Source organism: Choristoneura fumiferana, chromosome 21, assembly GCF_025370935.1.
Source record: "Choristoneura fumiferana chromosome 21, NRCan_CFum_1, whole genome shotgun sequence".
Classification (NCBI taxonomy): Eukaryota; Metazoa; Arthropoda; class Insecta; order Lepidoptera; family Tortricidae; genus Choristoneura; species Choristoneura fumiferana.
Genome location: NC_133492.1, coordinates 16,475,820 through 16,497,244, shown reverse-complemented (window position 1 = coordinate 16,497,244; position 21,425 = coordinate 16,475,820). Strand labels below are relative to the sequence as shown.

Here is a 21,425-nt window from a genome sequence, read left to right as displayed (position 1 = left end):
TTTATGAATTGACTAACCAACACCCGCCATATCATCCAAGCCTCATCGTTTTACAAATTGCCTAGTGACGCTTAGGCACATCGTCATACGCTCAGCTTCATACAGTGCTTCTTCAGACAGTGAGTGAGAGTGGCAAGTGGCCAAGAAAGCAACTACTTTACGATGTGCCTGGTGCGTAGCTAGAAATATATAATACTTTGCTTTCATCGATCTACCTTATTTTTAATTAGGCACATAATAATTCATAAGTAGCACAAAATATTATAGCATAACATAAAATGGCGGCGTTTCATGGTATGCCTAGGAATGGGGAATGGATGAAAATTTTAGAAACATTTGAAACTTTTTTTATCGATAGGAATAACCTTTTTAATTAACAGAAAAAAATATCAGACTTTTAAGTAGCATCAATTAATTTAAAAAAATGAAAGTTTTCTTTACCGCCAAATTATGACAGTCCGGTCGGTTACGGGTTATTCCATAGTCCAGAATAAAAAACATTAAAAAGAATTTCTGTGTCTTTGACTAGATCGTTTTGACAGGTGACACTCTTTACCGGCTCTGATAATACCGACCCTGTTTTTCATCTACACACCCATAATAATAAGATAAGATAATGATTTATTTACCAAAATAGAAAATAATAATATGATTTATTTACCAAAATAGAAAATAATAATAATGATAAATTTATTTGTCAAACATAATATGTACAACAAACAGATCTTATTAAATATTTCCATAGAACTCTATGTTTTGCCGTTAGGCGTACAATATTTTGCAGTTATAGGTACATCTAAACATTCTAACGACTTAATAAAATAAATAATTAAACATGCAGCATTAATTAAACAAAACTCAGTCAAAAATAATTTGTACAATAAATAGCAGTAATACAGTCTAAACAATTTAAAACATTGTGTCATAGAAGCTCATGTCAGTTTCATGTACAGTCAAGGGCAAAGATATCGACACGGCCAAGTTGCAAAATATGTATACATGGCCTTAACGTTAGGTGCATAAAGTCGTGTATACTTACATATTTTTGTAGCTTTGGCCGTTTCGATATCTTTGCCCTTGACTGTACACGCGTACATGAAAAATAGGGTCTTTATTTCCATGCCAGTATTATTCGGCCGGTAAAGAGTGACACCTGTCAAAACGATCGAGTCAAAGACACATATATTCTTTTTTAATATTTTTTATTCTGGACTATAGAACAACACGTCGTAACCGACCAGACTGTCGTAATTTGGCGGTAAAGAAAACTCTTTCATTGTTTAAAATTAATTGATGCTACTTAAAAATCTGATATTTTTTTCTGTTAATTAGAAAGGTTATTCGTATTGATATAAAAAGTTTCAAGCGTTTCTAAATTTTTCAGACATTCCCCATTGCATGGTCTGACGGATTTTACGATCGGGCCACAACAAATACAATGCTTACGCAAACAACTCGACAAATTATTGGAGCGTTTTAGTACTTCTTTCTCTAAATCAGTAGCTTTTTTGAGTCCGAAATATGAACTGAGATCATAAGTCTTTATGAGATTCTGGTAGTCTATTTCAGAGTTGAGGCACATTACTCCGACCGCTCTCTCTTGAAGCTGGAATTTCAAGATTACTTTTTGGAGTCTTTTTGTATTTTTTATTTCAACTCCAAATTTTTGTTACTTTTACGGTCATCCAGTGAAATCTATATATTTCCACACGAAAAATAGACCAGCGCTAGAATTTCAATACAAAATTATAATTAAATTGCTTTCGTAAAAGTTTTTGAACTGAGCTAACTCTTAAGAAGACTGACCCCCATTGAGTAGTTAACCACAAATTAACATATAACAAGCTCGTAGTAAAAGCTGATTTAATCTAACTCCAACCTTCCGAGGTCTGCCTGTACCAATATCTGACCACCTTCAGCTCCTTGGTTTAGACCTCTCGGCTAAACTGAACTTCGGGAGTTACATCGAATCCTTAGCAAAAACCGCTGCGAAAAAGCTTGGTATTCTATCCAAGGTTAGGCGATACTTCACTACGGACCAGCTCATTGGTCTTTACCGAGCCCAAGTCCGATCCTGCATGGAGTATTGCTGCCACCTTTGGGACGGTTCTGCTGAATATCAGCTAGCTGCTTTGGATTCGGTAGAACAGCGAGCGAATACTCATCGGCGTCGCCTGCGATGCGGATTTTTGTCGCCAGAGCCTTCGTCATCGCAGTAGAAGAACTGGCTTCCCTGTCGGTATTTTACAGGCTACAATTCGTTAAATGTGCTTCGGAACTGCACGACCTTATTCCACCTGCTCCTTTCTTCCACAGGTCGACCAGAAGTAGACGGGGTCTCCACCCTTACGTTGTCATTGTCAGTTATCCCAAAATCCGCACAAAGCCACTTTCAAGTCTAGGGTGAATGAGCATTTACTAGGCAAGCGTGCTCTATCGTAGGCCTCATCCTTGCTTTCCATCAGGCGTGATTGTAGCCAAACGCAAGCCTATATTGTATAAAAAAAAAGATTATGAACGCCTAGAATCAAGGCCCTTGATTATCGATTATCGACTCTATTTCCTTGCACAATACATTACAAAAGCCGATGGATTTTAAATAATAGATAAGTACTATGACATTGTGAATGCGGGTGAGTGGATTAGCTCAGACTACGAACAACCGAAAAAATACTTTGCTCAGGCTTTTTTTCTGGCCTATCAAACGAAAATTTTCCCACTACGCCACAGGTTGCTTAAATAATTTTCACATGCTTGAAAATAAAATAATAATAATAATATAAACTTTTATTTTTCCATGCAAAATTTTTTACAGTGTTAAGTATATATAATATTGTTAACAATTCATTTGACATACTTAATTAAAGTTGTTTACACTGAACAAATTAGTATAGTTCAATTATTTATAAATTATTTTTGGATGGACCCCCTTTGGGTAAAAGCCTCCTCCAAGGTATGCCACTCGTTTCTGTCCTTGGCTATGTTTAGCCAATCTCGGCCTGCTATTGCCGCTATTTCGTCTGCCCACCTGGCGTGCGGGCGGCCTCTCGCTCTTTTTCCTGGCGGTCCGGGCCATTCTACCGCTCTCCGAGTCCATCGTTTATCTTCGTATCTAGCGACGTGGCCTGCCCACTTCCATTTGCTCTTTAACACAAAAGTTAAGGCGTCGGTAACTTTGGTATTCTTGCGGATGTCATCATTTCTCACCTTATCTTTGAGTTTTAGTCCCATGCTACTTCTCTCCATTCGTCTTTGAGTGGTCTGGATTTTATTTTTAGTCTTGGTGTCGATCGTCCATGTTTGGCACCCATAAGTTAGACTTGGGAGTATAGTCGTGTCCATGACTATTTTCTTTGCTGATAGTGGCAACTGTGACTTGAAGATTTCTTTATGAGCCCAATATTTCTTCCACGTGATTGCAACTCTCCGCTCCACCTCTTCTAAGTTATTATCTTTATTGAATGATATTTGTTTGCCCAAGTATATATATTTTTCTACAAATTCAAGAGGTATGTTATTGATCAAAATTGGTGTCGTATGATGGTTAGTCATCACTTTTGTTTTTTCAAGGTTCATCTCTAGGCCGACTTTTGAACTTGCCTGATTTAATTCATTTATCATTTTATTTAGTTGTTGTGGGCATTCTGAGAACAGGATAATGTCGTCAGCGAATCTCAGATGACTCAAGAAGTCTCCATTCATGTCTATGCCTCGTTTAGACCATGGCAGGTTTCCCATTACGTGTTGTAGAACGGCAATAAACAATTTAGGAGAGATTGGGTCGCCTTGTCTGACTCCTCTCTTGATGTTGATTACTGTGCCAACTCTATCTAGTTTGACTCTACTCGTACTGTTACCGTAAATGTTCTTCAAGATATTAATATACTTTCCTTTTATGTTTAGTGATTCCAGAGCTTCCCAGATACTTTCATGAGATATTGAGTCGAAAGCTTTTTTGTAATCTATGAAAGCCATGTACAGTGGTCTGTGGAATTCTATATATTTTTCTTTCACCTGGTCTACGACTTGGATGTGGTCCACTGTACTAAAGCCGCTTCTAAAGCCGGCTTGTTCGATTGGCTGATGTGCATCGATATTTGATGATATTCTGTCTAGTAGACAGGAGGCGAACAGTTTATATAGGCATGACATGAGGCTAATGGGACGGTAGTTTCCTATGTCCGCGGCGTCGCCTTTCTTATACAGCAGTATTATTTCAGATTCCTTCCATTGGTGTGGCACTGTCTCCTCTTCCAATATTTTATTCCATAGAATAGTGATAGGTGTCAGTAGTACAGCCCTTGCAGTTTTGAGATGCTCATTTGTGATCCCATCTGGTCCTGGGCTTTTCTCCGGCTTGAGTTTTGTTAGTTGTTTTAATATTTCTGACTCTGAAAATTGCTGTATTAGGCGCGTATCTGTGCTATGATAAGCATTGTCGACCCTGCTTTGCTTTGTAATGTCTGGATGGCTATACAATTTTGAGTAAAAGTCAGTGGCTATCTTTATGATTTCTGTACGTGATTTGCATTTACTAGTGCCGGGCTGCAGTGATGAAATCCATGTAGTTGATTTATTTAATTCTTTATAAGCTTTTTTAGCTGACCTAGATTTTTCAAGGTGTAGTTGTATTATGTTTGTTCTATAAGTATCGTAGCATTTTCTCACTTCCTTGTTGGTAAGTTTATAAAGTGTTTTTAAGTTTTCTTTATCGGTTTTGTTTAATCTATGTTTATTTTGTAGCTTACTCCTTTCTTTCATGAGTTCTAGCGCTTTCTCTGACAGGATTTTCCTTTTTTCGGCTCCTTCAATGTTTTTTAAGCTTTCTTTTATACAGTGGACGATTTTTTGGTAGTAGTCTTCCACATTGTAGTCGCTATGCGTAGTTATAAGTTCTGGTATACAGCTGTTAAGGTTTTTGAGGTACGTTTCTTGCTCATCTGCTGTTTTCAGTTTTCTTGATTGGTTTGAAAAATTTCGTCTGCTCTTACGCGTTTGTTTTAATTGAATCGTGGCTCTTAGTAACCTGTGGTCTGATCCAAATGGAAATGACGATAATACTTCATACTTAGAGATTATGTGAGGTTTTGTAGTCATTATATAGTCTATTTCATTTTTTGTGTTTTTGTCTGGAGAGATCCATGTCCATCGGTTCTTGGGTTTTAACTTAAACATTGTGTTTATAATTTTTAAGTTGTTTTCTTGTGCGTATTGAATGAGTCTCTGTCCGCGAACATTTCTTTTACCATATCCATATTTACCAGTAACTGAGCTTTCGTATTTTTTTGGAGTTCCGATTTGCGCATTGAAATCTCCCATAGAGATTGTGTTCTTCGTAGATGTAGAGTCATGAGCTTTCTCTAAGTCTTTGTAAAAGTTGTCTATTTCCTCCTGGGATGACTTTTCGGTAGGTGCGTATGCCTGAATTATTGCGAAACGTGTATTTTCTAGTTCCATTTCCAGTACGCACACTCTTTCAGATATTCCAGTAAATGATATGATTTTTTCTTTGTGTATCCTCTTAACTAGGAAGCCTACGCCATATAGTCCTTTAGTTTGGCCTAGGTAATACATGATGTATTCATCGTCCTCTACGATTTTTTCACCAAGACGACGAACTTCACACAAACCTACGACATCGTGGTTGACGTCTTGTAGCGCTGACTTAAGCTCAATTAGTTTTAGTTCAGAAGATAGTGATTTCACGTTGAAGGTACAAATTTTGAAGGTGTTTATCGTTTGAGTTTTTTTCCTTGGTGGGTTTTGGTCGAACTCTCCGCGGTGACCGGCCGTATTGGGAGAAGAGGGATGGGTAGAGGGCCCGGTTTTGATTGCTATGCTACATTGTGCTGTGGTGTCTTTAGTTGGCCTTGAGAGGTGTCTGTGTCTGCCTCAGTAGAAACCAAATTTCAACTCGGTACTATTAACTATTGAGGAGTTCCCTCCTGCAGAGACGATTCTGTCAGAACCACCAAGTTGTTGCTACTAGAGCAGAGTACTGTCACTCAAATTTTGTTAAGTATGCCAGAAGTACTTTCTTTAATACTGGAGTTTGTCGTATTTCAGATAAGCAGTTTACCTTTGACCCAAACAAACAATAATAAATAAATAAGCAAACAGGGCAAGCTACAGAAAAGCTTCTAAAAATATCGCCGAAATGTAAGCACTTGTGCAAGTATTTCGAATAAAAAACAATTTGAATTCTCATCCTCCTTGGTTCTGGCTGTTTGCTTCTAAAACCATTGCCAGCGCACGCCGCCGCGCAGCTCAAAAAAAAATTGCAGGCTGTCTGTCAGCACAGTTCATTCGCGGGAAATTCGGCGGACTTCGTATGTTGTGTAATTAAATAATAAGAAGCTCGACTAGTGTGAATAAATGTAAACTGTATTATAAACCTTGTAAACAGTTTAAAATACTTAGTATGATTTTTTTAGTGTAAAAAACAATAGGTAAACATAGTGATTAATACGGTGTAGATTTGGCAAGCACTTTATCAAAGTTGGCTTCATTGAGGTTTGTGGTTCATAAATTGCTTTATTAATTTTGCACAAAAACGAATAAACCACACAGTCAGACAGTCAGTACATTATATTATCGAAGCTTTATAAAACATAATTAAAATCGCAAACTTCAAGGTAAATATTCAAACGACATAGCTACCCGTTGCTAGGCGACTCGGTAAATAAAATAGAGTGACGGCAACTCCACTACACTTTTGTTCCATGTTCTGTTGTTTATCTGTTTCGTTTTACTGATATGCTTTCCTGTGCGTGTGACAAAGGCAAGGCATTTGTCAATGTTGTGGAATTCTGGCAACGTTTATCTTTTAATTAGCAATTTAGAAATGGCTTTGAAATTAATTTAAATCAATATTTCTCTCTGAGTATTACAATTTAATAGAAAAAACAACAAATACTCGCTGAAAGTATGATATTCCATCAGATTTGTTCCGTTTTCGCGAGTGATTTTTGCACTTTTTAAAGACGCACGTGGGCATCGTTACGCTTGCACTGACAACAACGTACTGAGAAAAAAGAAGGCCACATTTACCAAAGTGGCGCTCATTTGGCTCGGACATATTCGGACGCGCGACTGTGTATCTACAGTTTAATACATCAGTGGTTATACTTGTCAATTTACTTTGCTGTATATTGCTGGCAATTGTAATGTTAATTGTAATGTTGTTAGAAAGTTAACAAAGTCTGTACTTTAGTTTATTAATTAAAGTAATGTCGTAGTCAAGCTACAGAAACAAGTTACTTTAAACTCCCTTGAAAAAAAGCTAGGCGGCCGGTAACACTGTATAGCCTGAGATGATGATGACAAACAAATAAAAATAAAACGTGACGTCGACTTGCACTAACTCAGTTTTGATTTTTCAATCACAAATTTGACCAAAAAATATATACGTAAAAGCTCCTATTTAATGGTAAAATACTGAAGAACGGACCGACATCAACTTGTCGAGGGCATTGCAAACATTCGTAATGGAAATCTTTCGTCGATTCTGCTGACACAGCGCTTGGTTCGGCTGCAAGATCCCATGTTTACGGGGCCTCTATACTCCGTTTAATTTAAGGTTTGAATTAACGGTCAAATTGTAACACATGTTTCTCGATATTTCTAACACAAATGGACTAAAAATACCTACAAGTACATTTATTAGCGTTATTTATTATGTTTTTAGTATAGAAGTTTACACAATTTTAAATAGTTCCGTTGTTTCATTCAAAAAAGTGTGCAAAATTTACCGTTAACTTTCAAATTTTAAAATAAATGGAGTATAGAAACACTGCAATTAAAAATGAGTCAATGCAGTTCAGTTGAGCTTAAGAAAAAGCTGAAAACCGTCCCAAAAATTAAGTTCAATAACATTGGCCAAGTGCGAGTCGCGCATCTAAAACACTTTTTCATCTACAAAGATCATTTTCGCCGACATCAAATAAGAAAAACATGTTACTTTGATGCTCAAGCAGGATTGTGCATTTGGCTATTTCGTCTCGTCTACTTTTAATATTATTTTTCGTCTTTTTCCGTAATTATAACTACATTCACAAGTCTACAAATTGTCTAGAATAAATGCGTTTTTCATAACAAATTTCCAATTTCTTGTGCTTTTCTCGCAACTTTCACTGCTCGATATATTTATTACGTTTGACTAGAAATTGCTATACCATAATCTATTGTAAATTGAAATTCAAACACACATTTTTGCAAAATTTATAGGCAGAGTTAATTCAATCACAACACAAGAAGGAAACAAGAGAGAGTGATAATAAAAAAAAATGTAATTTAAATCTACCTACACATAAAAGCAGTAACAAAGTAAAGCCTATAAGCTAGTAATTGATAAATACTTCCAAAAATCTCCACTTAGCATAAACCTTAGTCTGAATACGTGACACATATTTCCGCTCTTAAAAAACTCATCGCTAACACACTGCCATTGATTGCGTCAATATTAACACTTTTAATCATTATTTGCCTAAAAATTCGAAGTTAATTTAGGTTCGTCGGGCTTTGTCGGGTGCCCTCGGAACGATGGATTCGGATACAGCAAACAGCTGACTAAAAGAGTGATGAAGCGAAATCACTTTTTGAAAGGTTATTTGGATATGGTTTTAATAAAGCGGCTTTATGAGTTTTTTTTATGGACTTTGAACTTGCGGTTGGAAATAGATCTTCGATTGAAAAAAAATTGCAAGTTTTGAGGCCAGTAGGTAAATAATTCGTCGTTGTATTCGGCATGGCAAGCACACGCGGCACAGATCCCTTAACTGTCAGAATAAGCGGACTAGTGCGGTTAGGGCCCTAACAGATCTATTTAACTTCTTCGCTGGTATTGTGCAGGTTTATACATTTATCACTGAAAATAAAAATATTAATTTGAAATTTGATAAAACAAAGAGACTTGTTCCTACCCGATCCTCTGCTTGAGAAATTGTAGGTTGGACCACAGGGCTACTACAGCTTTTTACAAATATGGTTATTTATTATTTTATTTGTAAAAACTCATACCGCATAATATATCTACCTATCTATACATATATCAATTCGAGAGTATTTTAATCTAAACCTTATCTTTATGCATTCTTGAATAATTAAGTTTTTGCCTATCTATTAAGTACCTATTGCATTGTATTTGTAAAATATTATCAATGAAACGGGCAAATAATTCAAATCTATTGTCAAGATTACATTAATATCTAAGGCGTATTATAAAATAATGTCTGTATTTGTATTTCCATATAATCCTCCTAAAAATCAATTAAAACATGCAAAATGGATCGCAGAAAATAAATGTATGTTACCCCAAATTTAACGCAAGCGAAGCCGCGGGAAAAGCTGGCTATTTATAAAACAAAAAAAAATTGATAGGGATATTTGGGAATAATTCCGATCCGCATTGGCGATCCCTTACTTCAAATAGCGAATCTTATTGTTAAAAATGCAGTTGTGTTAAATACTTGTTATGTAAAGATATAATTTAATAATATTTTAAATCTGTCTAAAAAAGTTACCTCAACTCAACAGAGGTTTTTTCGAACCGGTGGTAGTTTTTTTTTGACATTCATAAGTGCTTGTTATAGACTAAATTGAATAAAGAATTTTGACTAACTTTGATTGCATTGCGTTTTATTTGCATTGCTTTCAAATAAATCATGAATTCCACAGTAGTTGTAATCCATTGCTATCGACTGGTACTGAATGCTCTATTTGGAACTTGGCAGCGCAAGTTTAATGAAGCAAATATTCTGATGCCCTCCGTACGGGCATGTATTGGACAGGTCTAAGAGGAACACAACTGCAGTGCTCTGGTTGGTGACAGGAGACCCCTCACGGTTGGTTGCTTGTCTCAATGGCCAATATAATCTGGTCTTATACAACTCAGAAGTATTTAAGAAAGAAGATTTTTCGAAGTAAGACCCCTTAGTTAAGTAAAACAGGCTTAAAAACTAAATTGAGGGATTCTATTCTGGGCACCCTTGTTCACGGGAATCCAAAATAATTCGAAAACAAACAAATGTTTATGAACGGTTTTTAAAGAAAATAAAAGTTTATCATGAATAAATATTGGAGTAGACACATGAACTTAGTTCTGTAAGACCACATTTTTAATTTTCATTAAATTTTTATGGAATAATCGAGAAAAACTAACAAAAATGCAACGTTGCCAGCTCAGCAGGTATCATCATCATCATCATCGCAGCCTATATACGTCCCACTGCTGGGCACAGGCCTCCTCTCAGAACAAGAGGGCTTGGGCCATAGTTCCCACGCGGGCCCAGTGCGGATTGGGAACTTCACACGCACCATTGAATTGCTTCGCAGGTTTTGTGTTTTTGTGTTTTGAATTTCGAAAAACTCAGAGGTGCGAGCCGGGGTTTGAACCCACGACCCTCTGTTTGAGAGGCGATAGGTCAAACCACTAGGCCACCACGGCTCTCAGGTATAAATGCTCTTAAAACAAAAACATGCTCAACGAACCCTAATCGCTAAGAGGTCCCGCGATAAATCACTCTTTATAGCGCTCGTCCATACGTCACGACTCGCGCTGTAGTTTATCAATAAACTACCCTTTACAATCTTTACATGGGTCAACCATTAGATCCGGGAATGAATTAAAATTTCATGATTGTACTAAATTATTGCGGAAATTGCCAAAAATTACATTTTAGTTTTCATTTTACGTTACTTATACAAGATATTAATTAAATAATTGAAAACCTAAAAGTAGTTTGCTCAGAATTGAGAGTAGAATACATTGCAATTATTATACGTTAATGGGCCAATCAACTTTTTTACCCACACTAATTCCGTCCGCAATATTTTTCAAACAATTGCAGATTTTTGTAAGTAAACATGTATTTTCTGTGTTTAATAGATGGTGTACATGAATACATGCCATCCTACATAAGTTCAACCTATAAAACCGTGAAATATCTTGTCGGAAGTATAACTTTTTGGTAACGCCAGAGTCAATTTTGGTAATGCAGGAGACGCCCAAAGTGTCGGTAAAATTGTTGATTGGCGTAATGCAGGTTGTGTGTTTTTAAATATTTTTTTGTTGTGCCCGGTCTAAAAGTTATGAATGCAGCATACGCCAATGAAATGTTTTAACGTGGTTGCCTACTATTTCAATAATAATTTAATACAGTACTGTTATTGACAGTTCGATTTTCTTTTAAAAATAATGAAGCGCAGTTGATAAGTGAAATATGAGTGTAGAGTAAGAAATTAAGTAGAATTACTGACACACGTACATTAGGAAAGAAATAAGTAGCTAGTTTCGTCTTATCTTTTCTTTATATAAAACTACCGTTACCCGCGACTCCGTCCGCGTAGACTGAGTTTATCCCTATCCCGCGGGAACTATGTCATTTCCCGGTATAAAAACTATCCTTTGTCCTTCCCCAATACTCAAACTATCCGTGTACCGAGTTTCATCTAAATCGGTTCAGCGGTTTTGATGTGATGGAGTAAAAACAAACAAACCAACAAACAAACAGACTTACAAACTTTCGCATTTGTAATATTAGCGGGTAGAACCGTGATTGACCTCAATCTCACCTGACGAAAAGTGCAGATTTGGCCAAAGGTGCACTCGTATCTCATTGGTTCAGTAACAACCTAATAATGCTTTCAACTTTCGTGATTCCCAATCATAACTATTACAACACTCGGGCTTATCACACTAACAAACGAACAGCCTATTTACTCTAGCATTGAAAAGTCATAGGGTATCAATTTAATTCAATTTATTCCCATAACAATTTACATTGTGTTGGATATAATTAGTACATTGTGTCTTAAGGGCGGTAAATAAGGAATTATGGTCGAGGGTATATTAGAGGCCCGAAGTCGAAAACTGAGGGTTTTAATGAGTCGATGTGCCGCCCGTGCGACATACAATGTTTTTCATCACATTAGCGAGTAAAATCTAATATATCTAAAATAAAAAATATAATTGTTCCAAATATTGGCGATACCTTAGGCTGCGCTCTTGGTAGCGCCGTCCTCCCCCTTCCACTCCCGCAGCACGCGCCTGACGTGCGTGTGCGTGTGGGCCAGCGCGCGTAGCACCATCAGTACGGACATTGACTCATTTACCGACCTTGGGCTTCATGACAAGAAAATTAGTACGCGCAATGACTCATTTACCGACCACGGGTTTCATGACAAGCACATTAAGGTCGAGGGTTTCATTTAGGGGGTTGCAACCAAGGTAGCCTGCATGTTACGACACTGTTTACGAGCAAGTGTGATGTAAAAACTATTAAATATAGCCTCTTTTTAAACTCTCTACTCTGTATACTCTGGGACGTATTTTCAAATTTTAGCCCATCATCCAGGTCCTGTCATACATTTAAAACAAAACACGCTCCAGCCCTCATAGGCAACTAGCCCGCGCAATAAATCGCTCGACTTAACGCCCTGACCGTTCATACGTCACGACACGGCCTGTCGTTTATCAATAAATGGAGAACCGGAACGATAAATTGTGAACTCGTAATGTGCAGCTCTGGCAAATTACAGGCGAAAAACACAGGCCGGAGAGTACTGATTACACCATCATCCAAACCTATATACGTTCCACTGCTGGGCACAGGCTTGCTCTCAGAATGATGCAGAAGTGGACCCAGTGCGTATTGGGAACTTTACATACACAATTGAATTGCTTCGCAGGTTTCGTATTTCACCTATTGATAGCGTCGTAGACAAGGCACGGAAACTGGTTAAATTTTCAAACCGGTTATCATGTACTTGGCGCAAAACTTTTTCATTTCGGTGTCGTTCGGCGAAACTGTTACTTAATAAACCGGTTTTTAAGAGAGCATTTCATAGAGTTCTTGTTAAATTAACCGGTTTAGAACATTAAAAACCGGTTTATTGAGGTTATAATAAAGTTGTCAAAACGTTCGCGCTCTTATGAATATTCGGAGTAAAACCGAAATAAACCGGTATTTACCGGTATTTTTTAAACCGGTTCCGAGCCTTGCTCGTAGACCTAGTCTTAATCGGATCTAGTCTTTTTGTGGAGTCGTAATCGTAGACATAAATATTGGCCAAACCTCCTAAATTGCGATTGGTATTTAATTTTATCGGTTAGGTATGGGTGCTCCTTCGTTTACATCATCATCTTCGTCACGAGTTTCAGTATGGTATCTACATTAGATACCTATTTCTAGTGCAGTACTAAAATCAAATCAATCAACACATAATACAATGGTACATTGCAATCACGCTCATAGCCGAATACAGCAGCAAACAGAGACTATTTCTGCGGAAATTTACACAGCCGGCTTGCAGCGCCATCAAAGTTACAGCTAATTTTGTATGAGCATAGGAATTAGCTAGCTCTAGTGCCGAGACTGTGTTTGCTCGGGCTGGCACTTGTCATAATTTGTACATTGTGAACGGATATAATGGAGAAGCAGTCGCTGCAGGCAAATGCTAGGATTACTATAGTCTTTACCCCTGGCTTTGCTCGCGTTAAACATTTAGATCTGACATTTAAACTGAAATGAAAATAAATGAAGAAATAAATTGAGGGACATTGCAGAAATTTCCGCAGGAATTCGCAGAAATGATAATCTTCATTAATATTGCTTTAAACACAGTTGTTCCATATTATTATCAAATAATGACTTTCAAATAACGATTTTTGGTTTCATTGAGTTATAATAATATAATAATTTCATTTATTTCAAGCATGACTTTTCTAAGTTATAAGTTTGATTTTTTCACTGCTTTAAAGGAGACCTGAGTATTTAAGGGGTCCTGGCAGACGGACTGACAGACAGACGGTTTACGGACAGCAAAATGATCCCCATAAGGATTTTTTTAGGTAGGAAAAATATTTCAAAACAATATTCCGTTGAACTCCGTGGAGACAAACTTTCGGTTCGTTGTGCATTACCATCTCGTCGCCTAAACTTTAAGCTCAACAAATGACTACCAATTGGATCGCAGCCGGAGTTAAATCAAGAACTTTAATTAAACGATCTCGTTTCGATACCCTTTTAATTTAGCTTGCATTGAATATCCCGCCGCAGCAGATTGTATCCAGATCGTTCCGCTTCATTTGAATCTTTGTATAAATGGATCCAATCTGAATGTGATTAATGGGAGTGCTCTAGTTTTTGGAGATTGAAGTGAAATGCAAATGACTGAGATTTAGAGTCTTTTCGTGATTATTATTTTCTTAGCGATAGCTCATAGGATCTTCCGCTTTCTGGGGATGATGGCGGTTCGGACTCTCATTTTATTGTTACGAGCGAATTCGTTTGCATAAAGGTTTCTTGAAAGGCGAGTTAGATGGCGTTCGTACGAAGATCCGTTTGATGTTAAAATCCTGCTGGCCTTTGGCTCATTTAGTTATGACTTAATTATTATTACTATACATCGCTAGTCCAATGCGAAATTTTGTGTGCGTGTCTTCTTCAAGTAAAAACTGCTGGACGGGTTTTGATGAAATTCGGTATGTAGATAGCTGGACATCTGAAATTACACATAGGCTACAACAACAACACATAGGCTTAACACACATCGGCTAATAACACATAGGCTTTTTATCCCGGTATCCCCACGGGATAGGGTAAAATCTCGAAATAACAACCTCTGGGTTTAGTCATGAAATTTGGCAGGATTGTTTTTAATGCAAAGGGAATACGGTATTTGACTATTTTTTATATATTTTTTAAATTTAAACTTCACAATACCTGTTATCGAATAGAGAAACAATTTTTCAGCTATTAGCTAGCTAGCAAGTTAAAACAGTTTCAAATTCAAGATTAGACAGAGAAAGACTTACTGTGACGTCACACGCAAGTAGCGCCATACTTGCTGCATAGATATATATATAAATAAAATAAATAAGTATCACGGGACAATTCACACCAAAATTGACCTAGTCCCAAAGTAAGCTTAGCAAAGCTTGTGTTATGGGTACTTAGCAACGGATAAATATAATTATATCCAATTTTCAATCGATTTAAGTTTTCTCTTCGCTAAAACTCTTTCTGTGACAGACAGTAATTTCAGGAGTTGTCAAATACCGTATTTTGTAAAATCCTGTAATTTCAATTCAACTCAGGATCTAACGATTTATGCGTGCGAAGCCACGGGTAAACAATAGTTCGCAATATTCCTTCCTTCCTTATTTACCGATGCCTACAACGAGAACGACAAAAACGGTCGCAATATAAATATTTCACCCCCTTTTAACTTCACTGGGGATGAACATTACAATATTTCTGTACCCTCGGCGATTATTACGAACGGCGGCCTGTATTAGGGTACCGCAGTCGACGAAACCATTCCACTAATGCTTACTTTAAATTGCTTGAAGTGTGCTTTGAATCGTAATGAGAGGTAGTAAAATGTTCTGTTTTATGTCACGTGACTATGTTCGTGTAATGATATTATTATGATGGAGATATCCTTCCGTTCAGCTGCGACTTAATCTGGAATTATCCGGGCAACCGAGCTTTGTTTGGAGTTTTTTTGCTCTTGTTTTTGGAGCAGATACGTAGCTTTATAAGTAAACGTAAACTTAATAAATATAGTCGCGTCCGATGGTAGATTTTTTTTGAAATTCAATAGTGCTTGTTATATTATAGCCTAAATTGAATAAAGATATTTTGACTTTGATTTAAATTTAAACTCTAGACCTCCAGTTTACAAGTCTAACAGAACCATCACGCAAGTCAAACGTTTATTATCAAATAAATACTGCACCTTTATGGGCTTAATTAGTATACGTCAAATTAATGACATGTACGAGTAAACTTCGGATATCTATAGAAAGCTGTTGCAACTACTAAAAAAAGGATAGTTCCCTCTTTTTCCTAAAGATGCCATATAGTACATTTCAAATATTTGAGGGTTGCAAAAACTCTTTATTATTATATTTTCATCTAAATGCGTCCGTACTCTATTGCACCTGCACAACGACTGAAAAACGACACATTGTCATAAGTAGTGTGTGACAACGCTCTACGAAGCCGAAATTAGCCGAGTCTCTTTCCAAAGTCCGATGTGCAATCTTTATAGGTACAAACACAATCAATGAAATAACCCGCCCCGCGTCATACCAGGTGCAAAGGTGCCGCGTTGAATGGCGATGGTTTTTTAATTGGATTTTATAATATTCACTATGAGTAAATTATTACTAAATGAAAACTATTTGTATATCGAAGACAATATGTTTCTAGTTACAGAAAATTGATCGTAAAAAATATGTTTAGAGCAGCATTTAAAATTTTGTCGACTTGCTTGCCGAACAAATTAGATTCCGATTAAAAGTTAAAGGTTATAAAACATTAAGCAGTTTTTTTATGTAATAAGCGATAGCAAAAAATCGTTTTGCAAACAGCGTGACCTTAATCGCAAAACCCTTTATTTACTGAACTCTTTTTATGTTAAAATAATGCTTTTTGGACAGAAAGGCGTTAGCGTGTCACGCTTACACCTCCATTGCACCACACCGCGCAAATCCCATAAGCCACGTAATACCGTGAGACCATACATTATTCTTTTTAATTTTATTTGCCTATATACGGAATATTCCAACAATGAAGCAGCGATGTATTTTAAATACTAAGTATAGTGCCTAAGTAGAGCCTCCTGAGGAAACTGAAACTAGACTACGGAAAAAACGCAATAAATTTGCTCCTCCGTGACCACAAATATGAACCTCATCAAAGTGACACCTGATTCAATCAAGCAAGAAAATATTCTTATCTGAAATTCTTGTACACAGAGTTCAGGAGGAGTGCCCTGGTCGCATGCCACCTTGCCTTAAGGCTTGCTTGCTTAACAATTAATTTTATGGTGACTTAGTTTAGACTATAGGTACTAAATTTGACTATGTTACTTTTCGAAAATTTGGTTTAACTATTGGTAAAAATTTGCCAAGTGACGTCTGAAACTTGTATTGCATCCCAAGCAAAATAACTTGACACGTTGACTACATAGATCTAAACTTTTTGTTGGCGAAGTCAACAACGACGCATGTTCTTAACATTGAACTTAGCTCTCATTTGGCATTTATGACTTTGATGGGATTCTTGGTTTCCCCACATATGTGCGTATGCGAAGTACCCGGCTTAAGATCGCATTTTCAATTATTTTCGCGACACAACGGTAACTACTCTTTCGCGAGGCAAACATCTTTCGGCAATTTCCCTTGAAAAGCCGTGTTTGCTGACAAACACGACACAACCACCAGACTAAGGAGGCCTCTCGTACCTCCCCCTACGCTAACCTAAACAGAGAATCAAGGGGGAAATGAAGCGTGCTTTACGGGTCAAAAGTTAATGGACGCGTAACGCCCGGGTTTATGGCGGAATCTAATATTCCATTATAACGAAAACTGCTTTCCGTCAAGGACCATAATTTAGTGATACCTCCGGCTCTTATAATGACTAGGTCTCGTGGCTCTGGAAAGCTGGCCATTACTTTACTTATAGGCTTACATTAAAGTACTGCGAATAGCTTTGTGTGGCGCGGAATAGATTTCCCGACGTAGCAAATGTTGTGTATGAAGACATTACTGTAATGTAGGTACTTGACGTTTGTTCAAGGCAAATTCTTGAGATGCTTTGAATATAATATCCGTTTACGCTGTAAAGTACCGGTTAGTTTATGTGTGTTATGATTATATTATTATATGTTCAAATATAGAGGATACAGTCAGGATCTGACTCAACGTGTTTCATCTATGTGGGTATAGAGAGAGTTGTCCGTGCCGTCTACGGTTTTCCAATAAGATGGACCCGTTTCTTCCTTGAAGTTCTTTGGTCACATCTCCAGGAATGAGAACTCAATGGAGAGATTGGTCATTCAGGGGCAGGTGGAAGGCAAGAGGGCACGCGGCCGATCACCAACTCGCTGGACAGACCTGATAAAAAAAGCTACTGAGTCCACCATGGTCCAGTGTACTCGCAACGCCTCTAACCGGCAGAAATGGAAGCACATTGCTAAGAGGGCTGTCCTCGAAAAAGTCTGCGACCCACCGAACATCTCTCCGTGTACCTCGTCTGCGCAACCACGACCACTCTGACAAGAGTGTCCGACTAAGAAGAAGAAGGAGGACAGAAGAGTTTCTTCCCGTTGGTGTCGTAAAATGCGACTAAGGCCTTGTTCACATTATTCCAGTAAAATCATTCAAGTAGCATGACACTGCTGCGCTCGATCGATCTCGCGTAACTCGTTAGGATTGTGACCGCGCAATGTATCGCCACTGGAACGATTTTACTGTATGAATATCTTCTTCAGCCCATAGCCACCCAATGTTGAGTGTAGGCATCCTGCATTGCTCGCTACTCATCTCGGTTCAGTGCTCTCCTCATCCAGCACCTTCCCGCCACTTTGACCAGGTCGTCGGTCCACCTCATCTCCTGTCTACCAACGTTTCTCCGGATGAATGTAAATAGGGTTTAATGTACCCGATGTGAGAGTGAACAGCTCTCTCTATTCTCAACTACAAACTCCGGACTGCGATGTAGAAGGCAAGGTGGAACCACCACGCTTTTTCCCAAGAAACTCGTCATAACGGTTCACTACTGACTCTCAGACGACCACGAGCGCTCTGTCAAGAGTGTAAACTTAGAAGAGGAGATAAAGAGTAGGTTACATCGCCCCATGCGTGGTCGTCGCTGTCCCAGTAGTTGGCATCTTTAATCTTTATTTATTTATTTATTATTTTAAGAACACATACAGTCGCACCGCAAACGACCGAAATACGGAAATTTGTCGAAGAACTAAAGTCACCGACATAGCTTTAAAAATATACAAGTTGAAGTGGCAATGGGCGGGCCACATCGCTCGAAGAACAGATAACCGTTGGGGGGAGAAAAGTCCTCGAGTGGCGACTACGAACCGGAAGACGAAGCACGCCTCCCACCAGGTGGACTGACGACATCGTGAGAGTTGCGGGAAACCGGTGGATGCAAGTGGCGAGTTATCGTTCATTGTGGCGTACTAAGGGGGAGGCCTTTTCTCAGGAGTGGAAGTTTTCCGGCTGATTATGATGATGATGAGTAGAGCAAGGCACACAAGCCAGTAAAAATAAATAAGCCATTTATAAATTACACAATTTGCAAACTTTCCTAGACAATACATTACGAGCAATTATCATTCAAAAGCGTAAGACAGGTCGAGTTATCGATAAATATCTTAGGGGCTGTTTCACCATCCATTGATTAGCGTTAACCGACGGTTAAATGTGATGCCGTCTCCGTCTTTTCGAACAAAACGAATAGAGACGGCATCACACCTAACCGCCAGTTAACACTAATCAATGGATGGTGAAACAGCCCCTTAGTCAATTAAATTTAGAAACAAGAGTGATTGTTGTTGTTATATCGTCCACGTACATACATAATACTGTTTTGTGTCACTTTTCAATGCAGAAATCTCATATTAAAGTCTTTTCAAATTCTATCGGCAATAAATGCAATAATCTTCAAGATTTTGTTATTACAAGCTTTTATTTAGATTCACCTGTCCCGTTGTCCGTCTGTCTGTCTGTCTGTCTGTAATGAAATCTTGCAAGTTAAATTTGACCCAACTTCCAGTATTAGACTTGAAATTTGGATCACTTATGTAAATTGAGTGACAATACAATAAATTTCTAGTGACATCTTGGTAGTCCGGCCAGGATCGTTTCCGCAGGACGGAACTCTTCAACGGTTAATAGCATCAACTTGAAATTTGGTATGCAAATGTAGTTTGAATGACAATGCAAGGAAATTCAACAAAAGTACAGTCAACAAAAAAAGCTTGTATTAAAAATGTTTTTTTATGGTTATTTTACTATTAACAACGTGTACAAACTGCGCTTGGAACTTCAAACTCATAAAAGAAAACCGAGCTAATATACCTACAACTTTAACGTGCGTTTAAATGTAGTAGTTAAATCTCCTGTAATTTCCGTGTACTTTACGTAATTATCACGGGATCGTGAACGCCTCATAATTGAATGTGTACCGTGAAGACATAAAGGAGGTCAATGACATTATGCGTAGATAATTTACCCTCCAGCGTTACCTTGGGATTGTAGTAGAGGTGAGGCCTAGGCCAAATTTGCGTACCAAGTTTTACGAGTACGCGTTTAAAAAATACTAGGTCCAAAGACTAGGCTACGAGTATTTATGTACGCTACTCAATAAGTAAAATACGTATTTTCGTAAGAAAACGTTTAGGAAATACAGGCGTTTCAGCGTCATAAATGAGCACGTCGAGGTAAACTTGATTTAAGACGTGAGTTATCTCTGAGTGAGTGAGTCTTACAGTAGTTTTATGTTCAAAGTCATAAATGAAGTTTAAGAACGTGTAGTGTAGTAGGTACCTACGTGTATTGTATTTTAGGTAATAATGATCTACAACTTTCCTTCATACTATACACAGGCTTAGAACTGTTAGCTGTTTGCTTTAAGAGCAAAAAAAGAAATTTTAGTAATTGGAAAATGTCTTAATGTAGTTGGCGTATTTAGATGGCACCGAGTGTGGAAACAGGCATTCATTGCCCCGTAACGCATATTTGCCATAATTAATTTCAGGTATTGCAAAATATTCACAAAATGATTCTAATTATAAATAAACACGCGTAGCTCACCCAAAAACAGTGAGATTTGACATGTCGGAAACCTCTCGTTACACTAGCGCGTCTAGCGGCGAATTCATACGCGATAGCCCTCATTGACACTTTATAAAGTTGGATGTTATGAAGCGTTAAATAACTTAGTAATGAGAGTTTGTTACAAAAAATAAATCTCCATATATACAATACAATACAAAGACTCTTTATTGTACACCAGAAATAGTAAGTGATACAGAAAACAGATACACGGAGAAAAAAAAAAAAAAATTGAAATTATATTTCACAGTCCGTCCGTTCGTTCATCTGTTCCTCCGTCCGGTTGCCCACCCGTTCACGCAATTAGTTTTGTTTCAGTTTTACTTTATACTTACTTCATTTAAATGTCTACAGACGTGTTTAATAACAGAATAGCTACGTACTCGTATTTAGCTTTTAGGAATACTGCTTTAAACTTCCAGACTTACAGCAAGTTACATTGTCCTACAAACGCCAGACTTACCTGAAACAAAGAGCAAGTATTCATGTTAATTATGATGCAAAAGTTAGTCAAAACGCCTTTGTTCTTACTAATTATCGCGGCCATAAGGAAGCGTAATTGTGCTTAAACGCCATAATGATACCTTAGTCTGTGTTAACATTTATGTGTTTGTATAAAAACAGGGAATGAAAAGTCAGCCCCGTGTGGTTTCGGGTTAGAATTACACCTCTCCATTTCTTCCGTGGATGTTGTAAAAGGCGACAAAGGGTATAGGCTAAGGTATACCGTAGGCGTCAGGCTAGCAACCTGTCACTATTGTACCGTTTTTGTCAAACCTTA

The 21,425-nt window shown here is 37.7% G+C and overlaps 2 protein-coding genes across 4 annotated transcripts in view; both read right to left on the bottom strand.

Annotated features, from left to right (window-relative positions):
- nAChRalpha1 (nicotinic acetylcholine receptor alpha1) overlaps positions 1-21,425 on the bottom strand; it is a 372,458-nt gene that overhangs the window by 212,523 nt on the left and 138,510 nt on the right. The gene's annotated exons all lie outside the window — the stretch shown is intronic.
- On the bottom strand, positions 2,044-5,574 carry LOC141440017 (uncharacterized). The gene is made up of 2 exons (XM_074104474.1): positions 3,029-5,574; positions 2,044-2,233 (listed from the first exon to the last, which is right to left on the bottom strand). The coding sequence occupies exons 1-2, from the start codon at positions 5,572-5,574 to the stop codon at positions 2,044-2,046; spliced, it is 2,736 nt and encodes a 911-aa protein (XP_073960575.1).